General features: G+C 66.1%; 2 protein-coding genes across 5 annotated transcripts in view; both read right to left on the minus strand.

Moving 5' to 3' along the window:
- Positions 1-7,208: 7,208 nt before the first annotated feature.
- HGFAC (HGF activator) lies at positions 7,209-15,634 on the minus strand (the record flags this gene model as incomplete). Its single annotated transcript, XM_040495641.1, has 14 exons — positions 7,209-7,470; positions 8,522-8,670; positions 8,836-8,976; positions 9,282-9,421; positions 11,482-11,737; positions 12,340-12,425; positions 12,631-12,805; positions 12,901-13,011; positions 13,101-13,232; positions 13,316-13,438; positions 14,156-14,235; positions 14,479-14,575; positions 14,728-14,905; positions 15,452-15,634. Coding segments are annotated over 14 exons (2,034 nt in total), but the record flags the coding sequence as incomplete, so codon positions are not given.
- A 2,031-nt stretch (positions 15,635-17,665) lies between these two features.
- RGS12 (regulator of G protein signaling 12) overlaps positions 17,666-25,412 on the minus strand; it is a 122,979-nt gene continuing 115,232 nt past the window's right edge. For all 4 annotated transcript variants that reach the window (XM_040488988.1, XM_040488982.1, XM_040488975.1 and 1 more), the window contains one exon: positions 17,666-18,159. In XM_040488988.1, the coding sequence (XP_040344922.1) occupies positions 18,016-18,159 (144 nt within the window). In that variant the 3' untranslated portion in view covers positions 17,666-18,015. The remainder of the gene's footprint in view (positions 18,160-25,412) is intronic.

Raw genomic sequence — 25,412 nt, forward strand, 5'->3', positions numbered from 1 at the left:
CCCATGCCTCCAGGAGCATCACAGGATGAGGGGGACAGCAGCAGAGGGGACGGGGCAGTGCCCTCGGAAAGCAAGGAAACGCAGTGTTCCCGGCCTCAGGGAGTTTATGTTCTGGCCGGGAGGGTGGGGAGGAACAAACACTGTTCCGTTGACTCCAATGGGCACGGGCAGGGAGGCCGGCGTTCGTGGGGCGGGCATGCATGCGAGCCTTCGCCCTGCGCAGGCCCTTCGGGCTAGGGCCTCTCACTGAGGGGGATCTAATGTCAGAGCGGTGGGCAGGGGGTCTCATGGCCAGGACTGAGCCGGTCAGCAGAGTCTGTAGCCGAGGGGGGGGGGGGGGCGGGGGGGGGAGGGCCTGGCAAGCCCTGGTTCGGAGTCCCCGACTGAGCAGCGGCCATGCCGGGTGCAGAGAGCCAGGCTCACCCCCTTGGGGCACACGCTCCCGCTGCCCCTGGGGACCTGACAGGGTGGGTCCCCGGTGGGCCACGGGCTCGAATGGGATGCCGGGGTGCCGTCTGGCTGGGGCCCGATGTGCAGCAGGGTCACACCAGGCCCCGAAGCGGCTCTGTTTCTCCCACGTCCCCCGGCTCCCCCACCCCCACATCACCTGTGCAGCCAGCAGCCGCCCTCTGTGGAGCAGTTGCCTAGCCACAGAGCCCCATTCATGCGCCCCCCCCCCCCCCCCCCCGCACATCTCAGGCCCCCAGGGGCCGGCGTGGGACAGCCGGCGGCGGCGGCATGGAGCCGGATGGCGGCTGGGGGCTGTGGCCAGCAACACATCCGCCGCCCCAGGCGCCTGGCACTCGGTCATCCCTGCAGGGAGGGGCAGGGCCCTGCTGCATTCCCAAGCCCTGGCCGAGACCCAGGCTCCTGCCCTGCCTGGCAGCTGCACCTGCTCCCGCACCGGCCGGAAAATGCGGGCCGGAGCAGGACAGACAGCCTCCTCCCCTCCACGTGGCCGCCGGGGCTGCAGAAGGGGGGCTCCTACTCCCAGACTTCGGGCCTCTCTGCTCCTCCGTTCCTGCTGTGGTCCGCATGTTTGTGTCCCCCCAGATTCACGTGTTGAAGATCAAACCCCTGCTCGGTGGGACGGAGCTAGGAGGTCGGGCCTTTGGGACACGACTAGGTCATGAGGGTAGAGCTCCCATGACCCAATTACAGATGGTTCGACTTAGGATTTTCCAACTCCAGGACAGGGGGAAAGCAATCCACATCCCGTAGAAGCTGTACCTCAGATTTTGACTTTGGATCTTTTCCCGGGCTAGCGGTCTGTGAGGCACAGTCTGTAAGGCCCGAGGCCCCTGGCCAGCCGCTCCCGGCCGGCCACCCAGTCACCAGGGGGAACGATCGGTGCACTGACCACCGTCTACACCCACCGAACCCTTTTCGCTTTCAATGAGACACGTGAGATGGTCGACACTGTTCTAACACAGACTTTGTGCTGGATGATTTTGCCCCACTGTGGGCTGATGTGAGAGTCCTGGGACAGGCAGGCCAGGCTGAGCCACCGCGTTCGCTAGGGAGACGTATTCAGTGCCTTTTGGACTCCTAGCATTTCCACGGCAAGCTCATCGTAAGTTGGGGAAGATCTGTAGTGTCCTTATAGTGTCCTTGTAAGAAGCGGCGCAAGGAGATGGTCTCTCCCCGCTGTGTGAGCGCGTAGCAAGAAGGTGGCCGTCCGCAGCCAGCAAGCGGCTCTCGCCAGAACGCGACACTGCCCGTGCCCTCGTCTCGGACTCCTGGCCTCAGCACTGTGAGAAACAGCCCCTGGCCTGTGGCATTCTGACACAGCAGTCCAAGGGGACTGAGACAGTTTCTTCAGCTGCTCCAGCCCCAGTTGCTGCGTGAAACTGACTCTGGCCGCTGGGGCAGGAAGGAATTTGCTGGGAGAGTGTCAGGCCTCTAGTAGAACCCGGGGGAGGCTGCAGAGCCAGCAGGACCCTTGGGAGGCAGGGCGGCAGGGAAGCACAGCCACGTTCCTAACACCAGATGCCGCCCCGGCCCAGCACCACCACACAGCCGGACTCACGGCCGCGGGGCATGGCTGGCCCCTCCCAAGAACCCCATGGCCGCTAGCGACGTTAATGACGTGTGGTCATCCCTGACTGACCACACGGCCGGGGGTGCCGCTGCTGGACATCACGGCCAGGGACACTGCCACTGCCACTGCCACAGACTTGGGCCACAGGACCCGGCTCCAGACACTGCCCCTGCCACTCACTCACCACCCAAACGAACTTGAACCGTCACGTGACCTCTCTGGTCTCCGTTTCCTCTTCTTGCCTCATATTATGATGATGAGCCCCTACGTGAGACTGTGTGTGTGAGGGTCTTTGAAAATGATCATGGGTCCACAAACACACAGTGACGATCGGGACCAGGGCCGGGCTGCCTCATCTGGGATCTCCAGGGGCTCGGAACCACCTGACAGGGGCAAACACCGTGCCCTGTGTCTACCCGCCCCTTGCGGATAGGTGGGGCTGTACGAAGGGGTCCTGGCCAGTGGAGTCTGGGCAGAAGAGATGAGCCCCACTTCCAGGCCCAGCCGAGGGCACCTGGCACCATCTCCCACACTTTACATTCACCCCACAATGAGGGGGTGTGTCATGGCTGAATCACGTCCCCCAAAACACTTGGGTTGAAGCCCGAACCCCCCACGTGGCTGTATTTGGAGATACGGTCTTTACGGAAGCAGTTAAGGTTAAATGAGATCATAAGGGTGGGGTCCCAATCCCACAGGACTGTGGCCTTCCCAGCAGAGGGAGAGACACAGCAATGTCCCCTCTCTCAGAGCACACGCGGAGCGGGAAGGTGGCCTCTGCAGCCTGGAAGGGAGGCCTCGCTAGAAACCGGCCCTGACGGACCTTGATCTAGGACTTCAGCCTCCAGAACTGTGAGAAGTAAGTTCCTGTTGTCTAAGCCCTACCTAGCTGGTGGCAGTCTGAGCTGGGACAGACAATGTGGGAGATCGTTTGAACAAATGGCTGCAGTGACTCCTCCCGCCACACCCGCACCCTGGAAGTGTGACCGTATACGTCCTCCCACTGAGGTTGGAATCCGTCTGTCCACCTGGAATATGGCTGGCTTGGACGAATGAAGCACAATGGAAATGCTCACATCCGCTCCTCTTTCTTTTGGAGCCCAGCCTCCACCACGGGAACAAGTCCAGGCTGACCCACTGGATGAGGAGCGACATGTGGCCTAGTCACCCCATGGCAGGAGCCAACAGCCAGGTGACTCCCAGAAGCAGAATAGCCCAAGACTCACTGATGCCTCCAGCTGTGAGAATGAGGCAGCCCCCGCCCAGAGAACCGGCCAGCCCCGCCCATGCCAGGTTGCCAGCCCCGCCCAGAGAACCAGCCAGCTCCGCCCACACTAACCCCACCCAGAGAACCACCCAGCCCCGCCCAGGAAACTGGTCAGCCCCACCCAGAGAACCGGCCAGCCCCGCCCACGCCAGGTGGCCAGCCCCGCCCATGCCAAGTGGCCAGTCCCGCCCAGAAAACCAGCTAGCTCCGCCCTCACCAGCCCCGCCCAGAGAACCAGCCAGCCCCTCCTAGAAAACTGGCCAGCCCCGCCCAGAGTACCGGCCAGCCCCGCCCACGCCAAGTTACCAGCCCACAGAATGGTGAGCTCAGTACATGACTGTCCGGATCAGGACCCTGAGTTTCCAGGTCAGTGGTGACACAGAAAAAGTGTCTGGGGGTGGACTCCAAGCCTCACCGGACACCGGAAGCTCCAGATACAAGGAGGCTGGATCCCTGAGTCACCACCCAGGCAGGGTGCCAGCCACCTTCAAGCTGAGTGAGGTTCCAACAGACGGCAAGCAAGGTAGGAGACAGGGAGGAGCCCCACGTCGGAGAGAAGGGCGTCCTAAAAGCCACCGGAGGACGGAGGGTCCTTATGAAAGAACAATTGACGTAAAGCTGGTTTCTCGACCGCAGCGCGGGAGGCCAGGAGGTGGCTGACACAAAGTCAGGGCTCTGGTCCGTCTGAGATTAAGTGACGGGGGACACCAGCAGCAACTCCACGGCAACAAATGTGACAATTTAGACAGACAAATTCATAAAAGTGCGGCCTCCTATAACTGGTGCGAGAAAAAACAGAATCCTCAGTGCAGCAACTACTGACATACTGAGCCAGTAGTAAAGAAAACTCTGGACCCAGGGAATTTTATGCAGGATTCTACCAAACTTTCAAAGATAGATCATTCCAGAGTCCTCCGGGGAACGATAAAAGAAGGGATACTCCTGAAGTCATTGTGTGAGTCAAGGAGTGTAAGAAAGGCCGATCTCACTCAGAAGCATAATAAAGTCCTAAAAACAAATGAGAGTAAATCCCAAAAAGCTTGTAAAAAGTAAGGCAGCATGGATCAGCCAGGGTCCCAACAGGCTGGCACAGCATCAGGATAATCGGACAGGTGGTGTTGGAGGGGAGCCACCAAGGGTAACTCGGTGGCCCAGGGCTGGACGGGGGTGGGGTGGGGTCGATACCGCCTCTAGGCCAGAGGAAGAGGTCACCGATCCACGAAGGCGACGGTCATTCCCATCTTTGAAAGGAGCGGTGACCTTCGGTCAAGGGATCTGGGTGTGTCTGTCCTCTAGGGTCCCAGGACAAGGTGCCAGAGACAGGGCTGAAACAGCAGAAATCAATGGTCTCACAATTCTGGAGCCCAGAGTCCAAGATCGAGATAATCGTCAGGGCTGGTTCCTTCTGGGGTGTGAAGGAGGGCCTGCCCCAAGCCTCTGCCCTCCGCCTGTCGAAGGCCACCTTCCACTGTGGCACTTCTGTGTGTGTGTGTGTGTGTGTGTGTGTGTGTCCACGTTTCCCCTCCTTCTAGGGGCACAGTCATACTGGATCAGGGCCCACCCTGGTGACCTCATTTCTGATTGATCACCTCTATAAAGACCCTCCCTCCAAGTAAGATCACATTCTGAGGTCCTGGGGGTTAGGACTTCAACATACGAGTCTTAGGAGGACACAGTTCAACTTATAACATCGAGGTGGCCCCAAAAGGAGGGAGCCAGGGAAATCGATATCCCAATCTCACTCTCCTCCCTCCTCTGAGCTGCTGCGGGGACTCCCCCATGTCCTAAATAACCCAGCGGGCACAGGAGCCCTTTGATGCTGTCCTCGGAGATCAGCTTCCTGGGGAAATGCAAGGTCGGCCTCGTGCTAGACAGTCTATAATCGAGAGCCACCTCTTTAACAGATCCAGGCCAACACCCACAGGGGAGAAGGGGCGAGGTGGGGGGGGGTGGTTATGGCGGGGCAGAGCCAAGCACAGGCTGCCGGAGGCCCCACATTCCCCACGCTTGGAGCTCCTGCGGCGACGGCAACCAGACTCCGCGCCCTGGGCTGGGACCAACACGTGGGGGCTTCAGCAGGGCGCTTCGGCCAGCTGGAGGGGCCGTGGGGAGAGGGACCAGGGCTCAGGACCGGGCTCTCTTCTCTGGTCTTGCTTGGAGCGGTGCGTGCCCATCGTGATGTGTCTGATCTGGTCATGACAACCCAGTCCCCTGCCGTCCCAGCCTCCTCTGCAGCTACGTGTGCCCTTGGGGCCCCATTTGGGCAAATGAGAGCTTAGTGCGAGAAGTCTCAGGGAAGGGGACTCTGGGGCGTCTTCCTCTCTCGGGACGGGAACGGATCGCTGGCAAACCAATGTCAGCAAGAGGCCGAGCGCCGGACCGGGTCACAGGAGGAAGACAAAGCTGCCTTTGTTCCCGCTGTATCCGCCTAGCCTCGGGACGCGGTCCCGACACAGGCCAAGAGCAGAGGCGGCTGGCAAAGCCCATGTCCTCTGCACCCACGTGCACACGTGAGGACAGGAACGACTGGGGCAGGACCCGACTAGCCTGGCCTCTCAGGAGCAGCCTCCACGAGTAACCTGAGCTCCACCGAGTGAAAGGGGGAGGGGTGGCCTGGGAGAGAACATTCTAGAAGCAGTGGGAACAGCATGAGTGAGGGCTCCGGTCAGTTGCATGGACAGAGGGAGGCCAGAGTGGCCAGAGCACAGACCGGGGGGCGGGGCGGGGACAGAAGAGGGGCGGGAGGTAGGTGGGGTCAGGCCACAGGGATTAGGGGAGGTTCCGAGGTAGGCGGGCAGTGACATTCAGAAAGCCCTGGCCTGTCACTTCAGAGAGAGGTGGTGAGACGTGGTCCAAGGCAGGGGCTGTGGAGACGACAGGGGAGAAAGAGGCTTTGGGGGTCGAGGAGCAGGAGAGGTGGGTGGGGACTGCGTGGAGGACCGTGTGGAGGCACTGAATGTGGGGTCATCCCCCGGCCTCTCCCCGAGACCAGGGCCCCCCCCGGCTCCCTGAGGCACGCGCTGCTGGGCACCAGGGCTATGGCGGCAGCTCCCCTCTGTCCTGCCCCCACACCCAGGTCTCTCCCCCTGGCCACAGAGGTCTTTGCGTGTCCACCCTGCCGAAGCCCCGTCAGGGACCCCAGGGCACACCCCGTACCTCACTGCAGCCCACATCAGCCCCCCATCCCTGCCTCCTCTGGTCTCCAACCACACTTCCTTATTTTGATTCAGACAAGCCACGACCCCTGCCTCAGGACCTTTGCAGCTGCCGCTCTCTCTCTCTCTCTCTCTCTGCCTGGAATCCTGGGCTCTTCCCAGCATCTGTGAATCCTTCCCCAAGGTGTCCTGGCCAGCTGCTGCAGGAGCTTGGCTCCTGGAGGTACCTAGCAGTAGTGGCCCACTGCCCTGGATGCCCTTGGCGGTCTCTGGGCCTGCTGGTCTCCCTCAGAGGGAGTCCCTGGCCTTCCCCCTGGGGACGGCTGCAGTCAGGTTGCCCTCTTGAAGGAGAATGAGTGCCAGCAGCCGTTTCAAACGAACCGTCGTAAGTCTTAAGGTCCCAAGCGCTATTTGGCTTGGACTCCGCCCTGGGACAACGCGGGGTGCCTGGGCCCCAGCCCTACCTGCCTGGGGGTGGCCTGAGTGGGGTGGCTAGAGACAGCTCGGGCTCTGGACAGGCTCCAGACTAAGTCCCCTGCCCTGACCCCCCACCCCCCCACCCCCCCAGGTCTTGGGGCCAGACCCCTCCCGGGGGGTTGCAGGCTCCCTTCTCCACTGAGCAAAGGAAGGTGGGGCCCTGGCTCCGGGAGCCCTGGCCCTCAGCCACGCCATCTACAGACGTGGGCCGGGGGTCAAGGCCCGGGACGGAGGGCTGAGCCGGGCGCAGACGCACGGGCAGCGTGGGCCGGGTTCGCAGAGACATCTTTATTGCAGGAGTTTGGGAGCGGTGAGAGGCGGGACGCCCACGCCAGGGGTGGGGTGCCTCAGGAGGGATCCGCAGGCCGCTTAGGGGGCCGGATCCGGTCGTTGATCCAGTCCACGTAATTGGCCACACGGGTGTAGACGCCAGGTTTGTTAAGCCTCCCACAGCCGTCGCCCCAGCTGATGATGCCGTACAGGTAGGCCAGGCCGTTCTTCTCACAGGCCAGGGGCCCGCCTGAGTCCCCCTGCAGCAGAGGCAGGCCGGCTCAGCCCCTCAGCAGCACAGAGGTGCTCCCGCTCCCGCCTCCCGAGCCCCAGGCCCGAGAATGTCTCCAGAGGAGCCTCTGGTGAGGACTCCCAGGAGCTCCCGATGCAGACTTGCTGCCGTGTGGGGGACAGAAGACAAGGGTGTTTCAGGTGGAGCACTGTCCCCCCTCCCCCAGCCTCCTAGACACGAGGTCACCGGGTTCCAGGGCCGCTGTGACTGCACCTGTGCCATGGATCCCTCTCAGCCCCACGCCCAGCAGTGAGCTCCTCAATCGGGCTCCCGAGCCGGCCCGCCAGCACGCGCCCTGCACGGACCAGGTGGGAGGGGGTCCCCGTGTTCTGGCTCAGGCTCAGTCCCCCCCTTGAAATGCCCTCCCAGCCACCTGGCAGACTCCTATTCAGTCCTCCAAATAAGTGCAAATGCCCCCTCGTGCAGAAACCCATCCTGACTTCCCCCAAAGGTGCTCGTCCGATCATGTGGGCCAGTGTCAAGGCCCCCCCCACCCTGCCGCTTCTGAGCGGTGTGACCTGGGAAGAGTGACAGGACCTCTCTGAGCCTCAGTTTGTCCGTCTATAAAATGGCAAGTAAAGCTGTTCCTCCGTCTCGGGGCTGACGTGTAGCCTGAACAAGACAGTGCTCGTGGAGCCCTCGATAAATCAGCTCTGGGGACGGGCTGATCGACTGAGCCCACTTGGAGGAACTCTGGACGAAAAGGGACTTGGCCGTTAGTGTCACGTGCCCACCTGTGGCTGGGCAACTGGGACACGTCCAGGCTTTGAGACCCTGCCCCTCCCTGGGCCTCAGCCTCCCCATCATGTGAGAGGGGCTCCTCCCCGCCGGCTGGGACAGGGACAGCCTCCAGAAGTAGTGGATGCCCAGCCTGGGGGTGCGGGCCACTGACTGGGAGGGGCACTCTCTGCCCGGCTCCCCTGCTGGCTCTTCAAGTCAAGGTCCCTTTCGGCTCTGAGCTCCCGCCCCCCCCCCCAACCCGGGGCGGGGGGCCGGCATCCTTGAGAGCCCTGGCTCACCTGGCAGGCGTCAGACTTGCAGTCGAAGTAGCCAGCGCACAGCATGTGGGGGCTGATGTCGGCCCCATACACCTCGGGGCTGCTGCACTTGTGGTCTGCCACCAGGGGGACGAGTGCCTCCCGCAGGGAGCTGGAGTAGCCACTCACGTCTGCGGACAGGTGCCCTCAGGCTGGGTGAGGCTTGCGGGGGGGGGGGGGGGGGGGCCCCCCCCCCCGCGCCCCCGCGCCCCCCCCCCCCGCCCCCCGGGGGGCGGGGGGCGGGGGGGGGCCCGCCCCGCCACACCCCTGGCCACGATGCTCCCACCCCCACTCACTCTCATCCTGGTGGCCCCAGCCAGCGATCTGGCACTTGTGTCCGGCGGGGAAGGGGCTGCTGGGCTCAGGCAGGCAGATGGGCTGGACAAACTGGGAGCGGACGGCACAGCGGTCCCCCTTCTTCTTCAGCCGGATCAGGACTGGGCAGGAGAGAGACCAGAGGTCAGCCTGGGACACGGGGGGGGGGGGGGGCCGTGCCGGACAGAGGGTGGTGCCAGAGGCGGAGGGGCTGGGCACTGGGAGACCCGCATCCTCCTCCCACCAGGCCAAGGCCACTCTGCCGTCCCGGGCACCCTCGCTGCCCTGCACCCGACTCCCCTCCCCTCCCCCCACCTTTCCCTCCCCCTCTCTCCATGCCCCTCTCCCCAGGTCGGCCTCGTGCCTACCCCTGCCCCTCTCCTGGCTCTGGCCTGTTGCACCCCAACGAGCCCCAAGCCTCACTTACCCAGGTCATGGTCACTGGGGTTGAACACTGAGTACATGGGGTAAGGGATGTACTTCTCGATGCCAAACGTCTGCGTTACGTCTGTTGTCTGGTTGAAGAAGTGTTGGCCTAGGACCACTAAGACACTTTCCCTGCGGGGGCTGTGCGACACGGCTGGTGACAGCAGGACCCGGGCCCTCCCCTCAGGCCCCTGAGGTTGGCTCTCCCCATGACCCATGATGGCTCAAGCGTCCTGGAGATCCAGGACTGTGCAGGCCCCCTGCAGCCCTTGGGGGGCTGAGCAGGGGCAGGAGAGGGCTGGGCTCTGGCCACACACACACACACACACACACACACACACCCCTTTAGTAATTCCGGGGACCTCATGCAGACGGGGGCATGGGGGCTGTGCTGATCGGGGCCTGAGTGGGTGGAGCCCCCAGCCCTGCCTGGTAGCCCTGACCCAGCTTCTATCTAGCGTGTGGGGGCCCCCAGATACAGCCCCTCACTCCTGCTGGGCACAGCCCTGGGCCCCCATGGTCAGCTTCTCGGTCCTTCCCATCTCCTGTGGAAGCGGTGAGCTCTCATGCTGGCTTGGCCCTCCTGCCTTGGACTCCAGCTCCAGGCCACCGTGGGACCTTGGCCACTAGGCCGTCCCAGGCCGTAGGCCCTTCTGGAAGACGGGCTCCTGTGCCACGGGCAGCTGGCCAGATGCTCAGCACACAGTAGGGCTGGGTGCCTGGCCTCTGGACAAGGCCGTCAACCCAATCCAGGGCCAGAGCTGGCCATTCTTGGGTCTTGCTCGGGTGGGCTCTCAGGGTGGATGGCCAGTGAACTGAGGGCTTGGAGCCCCCAGGCCTCCAGGGACAGGAGGAGGACCGGGCTGGCCCAAGTGCAGGGCAGGGAGGAGCGGGCTGTCTGCCAGCTCTGGGTGCTAGGTTCTGCCCTTTGCTAAAGGAGCATGCCCCTCCTGAGGGGCACCTGGGAGTCCAGGAACCCCCCTCTAACACCCCTGTCTACCTCACTGCCCCTGCCTGGCCCCTCCCCAGCCCTGCCATGGATGGGAGGAGTGGGCCCCTGCTCTCCTGCCCCAGCCTCTTTTTTTTTTTTTTTTTTTTTTTAACATTAATCATATTGCTGAGAGACAGAGCAGGAGCGAGGGAGGTGCAGAGAGAGAGGAAGACACAGAATCCGGACCAGGCTCTAGGATCTGAGCTGTCAGCATAGAGCCCCCACACGGGGCTCGAAACCCACAAACCATGAGGTCCTGACCTGAGCGGAAGCCGGAGGCTCAACCGACTGAGCCACCCGGGCGCACCCCCTGCCCCAGCCTCTTAAACCCTCGCCTGACTTGAGCCCACTGCCCCCCACCCGTGCCATGGTCCCTGGCTGACTGAGGGGGGCTCAGTGCCAGACTCTCACACTGACAACCCCCCCCAGACCTCCCGCAGCCCCTAATCCCCGGGATGCCACCGTCAGGCCCATCCCCTCCCACTGGCCTCCCCCCAGGGGGGAGCCTCCCAGTCTGGACCCCCAGATGGGGAACCTTGTCCCCATCACAGCGGGTGGAAGCTGGGGAGGGGCTGGTCTTTCCTGCTCCTCCGGTGTGTGCCGGTGGGCCCCACGCCCTGGACCCCTACTGCCCCAGTGGCGGCCGGCCGGAGCCCCAGCCCGCCTGCAGGCTCACTGAGTGGGCGAGGCCTCCGCGGCCCCGAGGGAGGCGGGGTGGGCGGGGTCTGGGTCGGGGAGGGGCGGGATCTTCACAGAGGACGGCCCCGCCCATCGCCCTCTCGGCACCGGGCCACTCCTCCGAGAGCCGCCCCGCCCCACCCCCGACGCAGGACTGCCGGGGCTCCCCGGGGCGCAGGGGTGGGGCTGGTCTCTGCAGCTTCCACGCCCTGCACCGGGCTGATTGCCGAGTCCCTCCTGGGTCAGTGGGGCGACGGTCAGATGAGGGGCCGGACGTGGGGGTTACACGGGCAGGTGGGGAAGCGTGGGGGCACTTGAGCGACGGGTGGCGTCAAGTGCGTGAGGACAGGCAGACGGGTAGGTGGGAGGACGGGGGGTGAAGGGTGGGCGGGCACATGGGCGGCAGCTGGCGAGCGCAGAGGTGTGGATGGACGGTGGCAGGGCGGCCGGGAGGGCGGAGTGTAGACGGCGGGAGGGGGACCGGTGGATGGGATGAAGCATGGAGTGGGGGGTCCTGGCCAGAGGCGCCCACCTGTTGGAGAAGCAGTGGGCCGCAGACACCACCCAGCAGGTGTGGACAAGACTCCCCGCGCAGAAGTCGTTCCCGATGTAGATGGCGGCCAGCCAGGGGTGGGAGCCGGGCAGTGAGGACGAGCCACCAATGATGCGTGGCCGGAGGAAGCTCCTTTTCTTGTGCCTCTTGCCACAGGTCTGGTGCCCCGTGGAGGCAGGCTCAGGCTGGCTCAGCAGGACCTCGGCGGGTAGGGGGTTAATTCTGGCCAGGGATTCTGGGAGCACAGGTCACTGGGTCGCACACCCCGGGCCAGAATGGGTCCCGGCTGCCATCCTCAGGCCCCCAGGCGGTGCCCCCCCCCCCCCCCCCCCCCCCCCCCCCCCCGCCGCTCATCGGGAAGAGGGTCCAGGGCTCAGCCCAGCTCTGCCCTCACAGGCACCCAGCTTTCCTCCTCTGCAGGAGGGGGAAATGGCACCCAATCACAGGGTTTTGTGGGAACCAAGGTGGGAGGGAACCTGGCAGGTGTTCCTGTCCCTCCCAGCAGCCTGGGACCTGGGAGCCCAGGAGGGTCAGACGGCCCTGGGGCACGGGGCCCCCTGCCCACTCCCAGGGGTGCCCGCTGGACCCCCTGCCCACACTAGGCACCCCTGCTCGGCACTTCCCTGTCTCTGGGGGCCGTCGGGGGCCCCGTTGAGGCTCAGTGGGAGCCACCCCAGGGGACCTGCTCTGACCCCTGGCCGCATGACCTTGGCCGCGCCCTGCTCCAGTGAGCCTCAGTGTCCCCATCTGCCAGACGGGGCAGTGGTCCTCCAACGAGGGGAGGCCAGGCGCGGGAGGGGAGCAGGGAGGCCCACGGGGGTCTCCACCCTCGCGCACCGCAGGCGTCCAGGCGGCAGTACTCCCAGGAGAGCGCGCGGTCCTTCACCACGTAGCACCAGGGCCTCTGGTCCTTGTCTGGGTTTCTGGCGCGTGGAGAGGCGGGTGGGCGGGCGGTGAGGGGGGTGGGAGGACCCGGCAGAGTGGGGCCCCTGACGCCCCCTCCCCAGCAGCGTTCCGCTTGGGGGTGGACATAGTGGCCCTGGGCCCCGTGGGCCTGACCTCTGCCCCAGGACAGACCCCACCCACGTCGCATGAGGTGGTGGGGGGGTGGGGCAGGCCAGTGCTGACCGGCAGTAGGCGTGGGGGCCCAGGCCGAGCAGGGCCGCGGCGCCCACCGAGTCCACATGCAGCTCCTGGTACAGCAGGTCGGAGTTCCAGGCCAGGCAGCTGAGACCCGAGGCCGCCGTGCTGGCCACGCCTCGGTACTCGGCACCGCTCCCCACGAAGCAGTGCTGGCTGGGCACTGTGGGCAGCACGGTGGGCGATGAGCCCGGGGCCCCAGGCCGCGTCACCTCGACGCCGGGCCCCGGGGCGCAGGCCACAGGCGGACGCACTCACCGATGTTGCAGAGCCGCCCAGCGTGGCCCGGGGGGCAGGCGCATACGGTGGTCCCGGTGGCCACGATCAGGTGGCAGGTGCCCCCGTTCAGGCACGGGCTGCTCAGGCAAGCTGGGGGGAGGGCTCAGAAGCTAGGCCTCAGGCCTTGAGGGCGCCGTCGCTGGGGGACCCGGCGAGCCCCGCCCCCTGCCGTGGCCTACCTATGTGGCGGGTGCCCTCGCAGCGGATCTGGCCCCCCGCACACTCACACTGCTCCACTCGGCCCTGGCTCACTCGGGCCCAGCGATCGCCCGCCTCCAAGTGCTCATAGCGCGTCTCGTCGAAGCATCTCTCTGGGGGTCGCAGAGTGCCCTGCACCCCACTGCACCCGGGCGGCCACCCTCCCACCGACAGAAGCCCCGGTGGCCCTGCTCACCTGTGCCACAGTTCTTGCCTGTGAAAGCCATGGGGCAGGTGCAGTGGTAGGACTCGGGGTCCTGGGTGTTGGAGCATGAACCCCCGTTGAGGCATGGGCCAGAGGCACAGGGATCCAGGGCAGCTGGGGGGACGGGGGGAGGTGTAGGGGGCAGGTGTACCCCAAACCCTGTGACCCTCTCTGTTTGTTTGCCAAGGACTGCAGGGCCTTCATCGGACCCACCACCTTAAAGGTGCCCCTTCTGGGTTCCTTGGGTGCCCTTGTCCCGGGAAGGGGCGTAGACCTTTCCCCGTCTCCCAGCACCCCTGCCCAGCACTCAGACCCTGGGCAAGCGGGCCTCTGGCCCTGTACCGGTGTCCCGTCAGACAGCACCGTCCCCACCTGTGTGCCCTGGGACCCTCGTGCCCCGTCGACCCTATGGGCCCTCCTTTCTGTCCAGGACTCGGACTGTGCAGCCGCATGGTCCAGCCACACCACCAGGGGGCGCCTTGGTCCCAGCAATGACTGAGGCAGCACCGTGGTGGCTTCGGAGAAGGCAGGGTCCTGTCTGGGAGGGGTCCCACCTTCCGCACTCCTGCAGGCCCCTGGGCTGATGACTCCTCTGTCCTCTCCCAGGGCTGATGACTCCTCTGTCCTCTCCCAGCCCCCCAGGGCTGCAGCGGGGTCAACCCCAAAGTTCCCTCACGTACTCCAAGCAAGCCCCCGGTTCCAGGTCAGCTCTGTCCCCTTGGCCCCTGCCCCATCGGCACGTTGCCCTGATAATGCTCCCCTGCGCTCACCGCCCCCAGCCCCCTCCTAGCCTGGGCTCAGGAGCCCCCACCCCGTTCCCTGGGCACCCACCTGGGCCCTCCCTGGGCGCTGAGGCCTGCGCACAGTAGCCCCAGGCCCTGTCACGGTCATAGTTGTGAGTGGTGGCGCACCTGGGGGAGAGGAGGCACCTGGGTCCCCCGGGCCGGGGATCAGCCCGCCCCAGTGTGATGCCCACAGGGTGGCCCCTCTGACCGCCCTGGGGCTCGTTCCCTACACCTGCTGTGGGCCAGGCTGTCTGGGGGCGGGGTGTGGAGGGTGGGAGGGTCTCCGGATTGGACAAGGGGCCGTGGGGACCGGGAGGAGGGGAGGCGGACGGTCTGTGCATGCGGGCCTTGTCCCCAGCGGCGACCCACCACTTCCTGTGGGCGCTCCCCTCCGAGGTGCAGGTGTGCAGCATACGGCCACCGTAGCGGAAGGGGAAACTACAGGGCTGCCCGTCCTCTGTGAGCACTGCAGGGGGAGGCGAGAGGGGTCGAGGGGCTCCCGTGCTGGGCACCTCCTGACCCCACACCGCACACCCCACTCTCCAGCAGTCCCCCGAGCCCCTCCCAGCCCGCCCATCCAGGTGCAGCCTCCCACCTCCGGGAGGCCTCCTGACCCACCTGGGCTCCCAGGGCTGCTGCTGGAGGGAGCCCTGGGCGGGGGGCTCAGCCCCCTACCACGGGGTCCCTGTGTCTCTGGAGCACTCGTGGCCAGGGTCACAGGAGTCACCGAGGTTACGGGGTTCGTGGGGGTCCCCGGGGTCACGGTGGCGTTAGGTTCTGGGCGTTCTGTAAGGTTCTGGGAAGTTCAAAGAGGGTTGAGATCACGTCGGTGTGGGATGGGCGCCCCTCACACTCAGGCCCTGCTGGCTGGGCCGGTCGCAGTCCCCGGCCTGGTTTCCACATGGTGGCTCTCAAGTTTTAGAGGAGAAACCAAGGGGACACTGGCCGTCCTGAGTTCCTCAGCCCGGCCCCATCCCCTTCCCTCCTGCCGAGCCCACAGGGTTAGACAGGGTGGGCTTGGCATCTGCCGAGGCTGGGGCACCCTGCCTTCTGTTCTGGGGGATTAAACAGCAGCCGTGAGACCTTGAGAGGTCCCCCACCCAGTCCCCAAACAGTGGGACCCAAAGACAAGGCAGTGGCCCTGATGCCCCCGGGCGGGGGCCCAGCAGGTCAGATCCCCAGGCCCCCAGGCCCCCGAGGCCAGCCAGCATGCCACCTCACCCGCCGAAGGCCAGCTTTCACCAAGTTGGAGCCCTCCCACGTTCCACAGCCCACCCCGGCCCCAGGACCCAGGGTGGGCACAGGGAGGCCACGGCCACCGTGCCACGGGCTCAGCGCTCACCCTGCCAGCCTGGGGCTGGGCCCCGCAGGGCACCAGCAGCAGCAGCAGGAGCAGGGCCATTCCGGGCAGGGGGCAAAGGCTGGGAACCCAGGCCCAGCGTCCCGTGGCTCCTGAGCTGGCGTGAGGGGCAGCAGGAGGCGGAAACAGAGCGGCCAGGGCAGGTGGGGGGTCAAGGCCACCTGGCAATGATTAACCTGGCTGCCACAGTGCCGGCCCCACATGGTCCTCGTGTCTGCTGCCCCGTTCTCCCCACCTGGTCCAGCGGTCCCTCTGGCATCAGCCACGCTAGTCCTGGACCTGACAATATCCTCAGACCCCTCAGACACACAGCCAGTGGGGACCTGAATTCCTGGCCCCAGCATCTGGTCCCCAGCATCCGGTCCCCGCCTCTCCGCAGGGCTGGTTGCGGTCTGTTAGTGAACTATCGATAACCAGAGTGGCCTCGAGTGCTCAGCCTCCCAGGCCTGGGGGGCGGGTGCTAGCCCAGAGGAGGGTGTGTGCGCTGGGCTGAGTGTTGCGGGCAATGAGCCCAGGACAGGGGCCCCTGCTGTCCTCAGCACTCCAGCTTGGCCCCTCCCAGGATAAGCCTGGGGTGGGGGCTCTCACGGGAGTAGAGCTGGGGAGGCGGGCAGCACCGGAGCCGGCAGTCCCCCTGCCCTAACTCTGCAAGCTGCCTGGGAATGTCTCTTCCCCCGCCTGGCCTGGACCCCCGGGGCACCTCCTCCAGGAAGCCTTCCCACCCCTGGACTCCCTGAGCCCTGGGCTTCCCCTTCACAGCTTAGCTGACGTGACGCTGTCCCCATTTGTGTCTGGGTCTGCCCCCACCCCATCCTGAGCTCTGGCTGGGGCCAGCTATCTCTGGGTGGCTCAGGTCCCCCGAAGAGCCCCAGCCAGGCACCCAGGGCCCCCCAAGGCCACAGAGACATGGCCTAGGATCCTGCCCAGGTCTGCACGCACCTCGCGCTCTCCATCTGGGACCTGGGGCAGGCTGCCCCCTGGACACCACCGTAGTAGGTCCTCCCCACCCCTACGAGTCCCAGAACGCGTGACTGGAGGGCGCCAGGCAGAGCCGCCCTGGGTTCCCTGTAGATTAGCTCAGTGGCCCACATGGGGAGGAGGCGAGGGCCGGCCCTCACTTTGGCCTAGGGATCAGCTGGGCACTGTGGCCACCCCGCTGTGCGCCCCCAGACCACTCTCTCTCTGGGCCCCCATTTTGCCATCTGCACAAAAGGAGGGAGAGTGGAAACTGAGTGTGCACCCAGCCTGGTGCATGGTGGGTGTGGGGTTCAGGGGGTGGGGGGAGCGTGGTGGGTGCTGGGGTGGGGGAGTGTGGTGGGTGCGGGGGTTCAGGGGGGCATGGGGAGCATGGTGGGTGCCTGGGGGGGAGGGGAGAGGGGTGAGTGTTGGGGCGTGGGGGGGGACATGGTGGGTGCTGGGCCCTGCTCTCCCTTCTGACCCCTCCCAAGGCCCCATCCAGAGCACTGCTCGCTGGGCGCTGCCCCCTACAAGCATCTGGAACCACCCCGGGGGCCTTGCTGAGTACTCGTGAGTTGGGCTCCTCCCAGCAACCCTGGAGGTAGGGGTGCTGGGCCCCTCAGTTGCTCCATGTTGGGGTTCCACTGAGGCAACCTGGGCCGATGACGGTCTCTACCTGCTTCAGCCAGCACCGTACGGTGGCCCTGCCCGATGGCCTGGCCTGCCCCCCCGCTCCATGAGGCTCAAGCCGCTCTGTAGCCAAACTCACCACGGCCTCGGGCCGGCTGCGCCCAGGCCTTCTGGGCGGTCAGGTTTCCTCTCGGTGGTTCCTCCGCAGATGGCCCCGCCAGACCACCCCCCTGGGGCCAGGCGCAGGGGTTGAGGCGGGGCCGCCTGAAGAGTCCCCACTGCGCGTGGGAGCCACAGCAGCCCAGTGCCCCGCCGTCTGTGGGTCTCCCCCACCGGTGGTGGCCCCAGAAGGAGCCCCGCACTGACCCGCAGGACATGGTACAAAGCGGACGTGACCAGGAGCCCTGACCCAGAAGGGTCGCTTCCTCTCACGCTCCGGAGCACCACGACCTTGGGTCCCGTTAGGTGGCCTTCATTCTCTGCCCACCCTTGACCTCAGCACCAAGAGCCATTTTCTTCTCAACCCCTCCCCTGAGAAGCCCCCGAGACAACGGCTTCCCGAGCGCAGGGTCTCTGGCCCCCGCACCCAGCATGAGGCTGACACTCGGGGGGTCCCCAAAGTTGATTTATTGAGGGAAGGCCGGAGCCAAGGGGCAGCAGGGGACAGGGTCCGAGGAACCCACTGAGCCAGCTGTGGCCAGCATCCGAGGCCGGGCCCCCCTGCCCTCTCCTGGTTTGGCTCCCGAAGGTGTGGCGGCCAAGGTGGCCCCTCCAAGGCCCTCAAGATGATATGGGGCTGTCCCCACGAGATCATGGGCCTCTGCACACGTGTCCAGGTGGGGAAGCTCAGACGCGGGGTCGGGCCTCGGGGCAGCCTCAGACGAAGGTCGCGTGGTGTGGGCCGGCCTTGGGCTTGGCAGGCCCACCTGGGACGGGGCTCAGGCTACGGAGGTCCGAGGTCAGGGGCCCACTGGCCCGTGACCTCTGGGGGCCCGTCCGCACCCTGGGGATGCTGCTGCCTGGCCCAGGTGCCAAGCCAGCAACGCGGTCCACATCGATGATGGTGTTGACTGGGAGGCCCTGGCTGCCTCTCGCTCCGCCTCCTGTCACAGGGAGAAGAGAGAGACTGTCACCAGTCTGCCCTGCCCTGGGCTCTGGAGCCCAGCAGGAACCCAGGGCAGCAGACTGCACCACCCTCGTCACATAGGCACAGGTGATCCGTGACCCTGGGCGCCCTGGGCCTGGGGCGGAAGTGCCGGGAAGGTCTGCCCTGCAGACAGCTGTCTGCAGGGCGCCGACCTCAACACCTGGGTAAAAAAACACCCCCCCCCGGGCCCCCCGGGGCCCCCCCCCCCCCCGCCACCCAGAACGGCGGGGGGCTCTCAGCAGATGTGCCGCATGGTGTGGAGGGCCCAGCCAGGGGGCTTGGGCCTGAGTCCTAAGAGGCTGGTGCAGGGGGATGGCAAAGGTGGGGACCCTGGGTCAGGTCACCTGTGCCCTTCAGACACTCCCGTGGCCCTCCCATGGCCCGACTGTGGCTTCAGAACAGAAGTCAGCTACCTGCTGAGGTCCCCAAACCCCTAGCCCGAGCGAGTGTGGCCCCCTGATCCCTCCTGCTGGGGCTGTCTGCAGGGCTCACCCTCAGGCCAGGGTGGGTGGGTGGGGGGTCTCAGGGAAGTGGGGGGTGGGATGGGGCCCTTGGCCACGCAGGGGATTCTGGGGAGCAGCTCTCCTGAGGCTGGTGGGGGGGACCCAGCACTGGGTGGGGGCTGTTCCTCAGGCCAGGTGCTCCCGGCCTCCACCTGCGGACCTCAGTGTGGGGCTTCTCCGCAGGCTGGGGCTCAGGCCAGAGTCGGGCAGGGGCCCAAGCCTGGCTCCTGGCCACCCCCCCCCCCCCCCCGCCCCAAGCCCTCCCATCCTGGCCACCTGGTTGTCCTCCGGACTGCTGCTTCGGGGACACGTCTTCACCCTCACAAAGTCTGGTCCTTCCCAGCCTCTCCTCCAGGTCCTGGGCACCCCTTGTCACCTTCCTTCTACCTCACCCCTGCCCCCGGGCTGCCTGAAACCACCTCGGAAGCTTCTAGACCCTGGGGGTGGGGGTTGGGGGGGCAGTCACGTCTCCCAGCAGGGCCACTGGAGGGCAGAAGTGTGTCTTCCGGATGGAGCCCCCGGGGACCAGCCTGGGGCGGCCGTGGGTGTGCTTGGCCACACCCTCGGCCCCCTTCACCACGCTCCCGGCTCACCCTCGGGGTGGGACCAGCCGTGCCACCAGGGCTACTTGCGCAGGCAGGACTCTAGGGCCCTCGTCTGGCCAGGGACGGGCGGGAGTGCTGTCCTATCTGCAGGGGTGACCTTGGACCCTCAGGTGCCTGTGGGGGGCAGGGGGAGCCCTAGGCCCCAAGCCCCGGCCCACAGTGGACAGGCTGGAGAAGGAGCACAGCCCCCAGGGACACGGTGTCCTGCTCCGCTGACTGCCCGTCCCTGGGCCTCAGTTTCCCCAGCCTTGCCGTGGAGGGGAAGACTGTTCCCTCCCTGGTTCTAAGGCCTACAAGCAAGAGTGGGGATGACTGTGGAGGTCAGGAGTCCGGGCTTACCAGCGGCCCTGTGGCCCCCAGCGTCACCCGACCCCACCGCACCCCACACCTCTGGAGATGCCTCCGCGCGCCCCCCACCCCCCCACCCCGGGGCAAGTCCGGGCTGCAGGCAGAGGCACGCACCCCCCCGTGAGGGCGTCCAGCCCGACCTCTCAGCGACGAGTCAAGGAGGCGGAAGGAGGGCCTTTCACCGGGGCCGCCACGCATATCGGCATCAGGCGCCTGGCCCGCGTGGGTCACCCCCGACCCACAGAAGGCTGCTCGAGGCCCATCCCGTTCAGGCAGGTCCAGTGGTGGCAGAGCAGTTGGGGGGTCGGTGGAGCTCCAAAAAGCCTGCCCTCCAGAAGGTCCGAGGGTCCACACGCCACAGCCCTTCGGGTGCTCAACAGACACCCTGTGGGGCCTGCTGGGATCTCCCCGTCCCGGCGTCACTGCGTTCCCACAGCCCCAGCACCAGGCCGCAGGGCCTGGGGATGATGACGTTGCTCTTCTCCTGGGACTGGGGGCGTGCAGAGAGGCAGGGATTTGCCCCCCTTAATCATTTGCCCCCAGGGTGGGCATCTGTCCAGGGCATGAAAGGGCCTGTGGCCCCACACGGGCTCAGGAGCCCAGTCTTCTCCTGTCCAGCCCCATACAGACCCCCTGGGAACACAGGGAGCTTCAGGGGTGGCGGTCAGGTCTTGGCCGCGGGCCCCTGGGCAACTCAGTGGGCTCAGGATGGGGAGGAAGGAGTGACTGGCTCTGGAGACGGGGCAGTGGGGGGGTCCACAGGTCAAGGGCACGAGTGTCGCAGGGAGGGTGGCCACAGGCCAGGCCCTTCCAGCCCGCCCTGCTCAGATTTGCTGCCCTGAGGGAGGGGTGGCCCTGGGCCTGTGACTCGGGGCAGGACCCCGGGGCTGTGCAGCAGGCTTCCCCGGCAGGGCCAGTGTGAGGACCCCACCGGGCCACACGGCTGCCATTTCCAAAGGGAACCTGGTTCTGCCCCGTGCGCGAGGCCCGCGCTTGGCGAGGCTCATGGAGGTCCTCTGTCCCGTGTCCCTCAAACACCCAAAACCTGGTCTCCTGCTCACTCGGGCTGCTCTGCCGACCCCTCCTTTTCTCAGGGCACCGGAGACCCTGCCCCCTGGCTGACCCCTCCGGGCGTGACCCTGCTGGAGCTCCCCCTGCAATCTGGAGTGGCGGGAGCTCCCCTGCCCCTCACGTGCCGTCCATGGGCCGTCTGTCCCTGGGCCACCCCTCCGCTCTCCGCTGGCATTCTCTGTGCCAACAGAGCCAGGTCTGTTCTGATTGTCGAGGCTCCGAGTGAGGACACCGGGACAGCGGAGCCGGGCCCCTCCTCTCGGGGACAGCAGGGCACCGGGCTGTAGAGTGGGGCCGGACCCAGAGGCCTGGCTCGACCCCTCGGCCACCTCCAAGCTCTCCTTCGGGACCCAAGCCCGGCTGCCTGTCCCATGGCCCTCCCTGGCCAAGAGGAATCCTCTCTGTCCTCCAGAGCCTTTGCTGGGACTCCTGGTGCCCGTTCTCTGGATCACCTGGGAGGCTGCCCCCCAGAAGTTCCCGCAGCCCGAGGAGGCGTGGGCGCTGCTGAACTAGCAAATTCAGGGGGAAGGGAGGAGACCTCGGCCCCTGGCCCTTCCCAGCCCTCTGCTGGCCCCGGGTTCCCTGTTCCACCACTTTCACAGAGGCTGACTGGGTCCCCAGGCCCACTGGACTACGTGACGTGCCGGGCGGGGAGGGGGTTGCTGGTCTAAAGGGTCTTCATTCAGCAAAAGCCTGTACCGAGCACCTGCACGTAGCAGCACGCGGTGGGGGGAGGGGACGACTTCAGGGAGAATGGGGGCCGTGCAGTCCCGGGGCCACGTGGGGTGCAGGCGTGGCCGTGGGGTCCGGGGGGGGGGGCCGTGGGCAGGTGCTCTGGCTTTGCCAACCCCAGGCGGCCCCTGGCGGCTTGCGGTTCCCACTCAGACCCAAAAGTCACGTGGAGCAGACCTAGGCAGGCATGGTGGGAAGGACGCACAGAAAAGGCGGGTCACCGAGCATGGCTGCGCCGCGGGGGTCCCAGGGCCATCTCGTCCTCAGCAGCCGGGAGGACGGACTTGTCACAGCCTGAGCTGGGGCTGTGGGGGGGGGGGGGCAGGGGGGCTGGGCAAACACAGTCGGCCCTGGGAAGCCTGCGGAGCCTTGCAGCCCGGCATCCAGCCGGGGAAGGTCTGCTTGGGCCCACCCCAGCCAGAGTGGGGCTGGAGCACCAGAACGCTCCCCTGGAAAGCCAGTCACCTCCATGCATGCCGCTGTTTGTACTGAGGAGGACTGGGCTGTCTGCCCCCCCAGGAGGCAGGTGTGCTCAGTGTGGGGGATCCCTTGGTCACCCGGATAGAAGGGACAGGCTTTTGCTGGAGAGCGCATTCAGAAAGAGTAAGCGCAGAGGTGGGGCAGGGGGGGGCCGGGTGGGGGGGGGGGGGGAGGGGGGAGGGTGAGATGGGGGGGTGGGTGGGGCCCTGGGACCATCCCAGGCCATGCCAGGCCTCCCTGTGGCTACCGTGGACACGGCTGGAGTAAGGCAGGGCTTCCACATCACCTGTGACTGAGCAGATGTGACACATCAGGACTACGGCTGGGGAGGGGGAGGGGGCCGACCACCGAGCAGCTGTGTGCAGACAGGCTCCCGGGCCCGGGCCTGCAGCCGCCGACAAGGCTTGTGGCCACCCTCACTGCCAAGGTCAAGGGCGTGGCCCCCCTCCCCCCTCTGATGAAGGCGTCAGCTCGTTCCCATGGAAACCACGTTCCGGGGCCACAGCGACCCCCACCGGATGGGCTACGTGTTGGTGGAGCGAGAGCTCCAGCTGTCCGCTGGTAAGTAAGCTGTGGGCCCCCGAGAGCCGTATGCCTTTGGGGACCCCGGACACTGGAACAGTGGAGCGAGGTGTCCAAGTGAGCCACTTGTGCCCCCCAGACTGCTCAGACGCTGAGCAGCGTCCCCTCACACCTGAGCCCCCCAGACTCCGGGCCGGAATGGCCAACCAGGGCCCCCTTCCAGGGAGGGGTGCGTAGCCCCACTGGCCGTGCCCGTGTGGTCACCGAGGGGCCCCACAGTTGCTAAGGGCAGCTGGCCGGTGGGGTCCCCGGGAGCCCGGCCTCCTGAAAGGGGCCCGAAGGGGCTCAGCCAGGACCCTGACCCACACCCCCAGTGCCAGCACGGCCAGACAGCGATGAGGAGGAAACCTGGGCTCCTCCCGTGACCGCCCGATGCCTGGGTGAGGGGTGGGGGCGTGGGGCCCTCCTGGCCCATCCGTCACTCAGACACGGGGGCAGATAAGGAGAGATTTCTCCCAGCCCAGACCATCAGGGAGCGGCTCCAGATGTCCCCTCACAAAGACCTCTCCCGAATACCACACGGTCAAGCCCTGTTCCCTGGGGTTCCTGGCCACCGACCCTCTTCTCACGAGCAGACCCCAGCCAAGGGTCCAGTACCACCTGAGGGTGGGGGAGGCCTGAGGGAGGGGCTGCTGGGGCTGCCAGTGCCCTGCCGGCTCTGAGCGCTCTCACCGAAGATTCACTCCAACAGATCGTTTTGCTGACTAGGAAGCAGGTGCCCCACAGGGCACATCCCAACGCCCTCCGTGAGGATGTGGACGTGGGCATCTTCTCACACCAGTCAGAGGCCGGCACCACCCTGTGCACGGCCACGGAGGGCCTACCCTGGGAATCTGACTCTCCTGCTGGGACCCGAGGACACACAGCCCCCCACCGGTCCTCTGCAGGACAGGAAGCGCCCAAGGGCGCCCACGAACTCCCGGGGCGTCTTTGGGAATTAGGCTCAAAGCAACCACAGACTTCATTTTCAGGCTGTGCCTAGGGCAGGGGCGCTTTGCACCGGGCTCCCTTCTCGGTGCACACGTCCTTTTGAACACTTCTATGCTTTGGCCACGCAGGCGCGGACAGCCTCTTGGTGCAAGGGTGCTGGGGACTGTGGACCAGGGTGGGCGGGTGGTGTGGTCCTCAGAGGGACAACCCCCCTTGCCTGGGGGTGTGTGGCTGGCCGCTGGCCGCTGGCCGACCGGCTGGGTGGCCTGGATGTGGCCGTGAGCTGGGGAGCCTGGGCCGCGGGGGCATCAGCACACTGTGCGTCTCCAGCGCGGATCCACAGCGGCCACCGTGTAGCTAAAAGTATTTCACGGCAATTGTTAGAATCTGTGAGAGCGACTTGAGGCGGAACCTGTCCTCCGAGCTGAGAAAATTCAGTGCTTAGCGAGAGACGCTGTCCGCTCACTTGACGGAGGAATCTCGGGGGCGGGCTTCCTTCCATCCCAACAGGAAGGCGCCCGACACAGGCTTGTCGTGGGGCCGGAGATCCTCATGAACAGAGAGCTCACGGACAGCCTAGCTCGGAGGCCCCCACGAGGCTGGCCCTCGTCAAGCTGGGTTGGCGCGTGTCGCACAGAAGGAGGCCCGAGCCCCGTCCCGGCAGACAGGCTCATCGGCTCCAGGAAGACACGGGTAGCCGCAGACCCTTCACCACCCCTCGTGGCCCGTGTCCCTGCGGCCGGAGCCCTCCCTCTCAGCGGAGCCACGCCCGGGGGGGGGGGGGGGGGGGGGGGGGGGGGGGGCTGGGGAGGCCTGGCTCCACAGGCCGGAGGCGCCCAGCACAGGGCAGCTGTGACATCCCGGGGGCCACGTCCAGGGCACGGAGGGCGCTGGCCCGGGTGCACTTCCCGAGCTGATGGTAGTTCCGTGGGAAAACTGCCCCCAGCGGGGTGAACTGTGCGGGCGGGACACCGCGACGCAGCCTTGGAGCACACAGCCCCACCCAGGGCCGGCCAGCCCGGTGGGCTCCAGGTGACTGACTACCACACGACGCCCAACTCTCGTCTCCTGGAGGTGATGGCAGACAGGGGAGGCCTAACTACCCACCGATGGCATCGGTGCTCTCGGGGAGAGGAGGCCCCTGTCAGGCCACCGTGTGGCCAGAGTGTGGGGCCGGATCTCCCCGCACCTGCCCCGAGGGGGCCCTCATTCAAACTGCCCCCTCGCCATGCTCACCGCTAAACAGCTGTGTCTGTGGGTATACAGGAGGCGCTCAAGAGTATCGCCTGAGTGAGTGGCACATCCGTATAAGCCACTGTACCAAGGCGAACCCACGGAAAGTGGAAAGAAACGTTCAAGAGAAAAAGAAGAGAGCTTTAAACCAGTCCGATGACAAGACCCAGAGTTTATTACTCTTGGAAGAACACAGACTCGGAACAAAGAGCAGAGAGGCAGTCAGCCGCAGCGCAGACGTGCGAAGGCGCGACACGGGGAGGGACCAGGCTTCTCCCGGTTTGGCGTCCGTGCGAAGTCCGTGCGAAGTCAGTGGGCAGGTGCCCGGCGGGCCTGCCCACGTGGCACGTGCCCTCCAAAGTGCCCCGATATGTACATATCTACAGAACGCACACGACAAGCGCTTCCCCGGCCCCCTGATCCCGCGGTACAAGTCGGACGGCCGTCGGCAAGGGGCCGGAGCAAAGGTTGGCATTCGTGTCACCCCCAACAGCCGACCGCAGCACGTGTCCGCGCATCACGGAGCACACGGAGGAGAAAGGCCAGCCACCAGTGGCCCTATCACAGTGTCCACTGAAAAGGCGCCTCATCTACAGCACAGAGACGAGGGATGGGGGCCGGGGGCCGGTGACGCATGCACACACTTTGGGACACCGGTTCCGAGTGGGGCGGAGCTGCTCCGAAGGCCAGGAGCCCTGCTTCATACACCTCACACTCGTGGCTCG

The sequence above is a fragment of the Herpailurus yagouaroundi genome, unplaced genomic scaffold, assembly GCF_014898765.1.
Source record: "Herpailurus yagouaroundi ecotype Mexico unplaced genomic scaffold, PumYag 28, whole genome shotgun sequence".
NCBI classification, from domain to species: domain Eukaryota; kingdom Metazoa; phylum Chordata; class Mammalia; order Carnivora; family Felidae; genus Herpailurus; species Herpailurus yagouaroundi.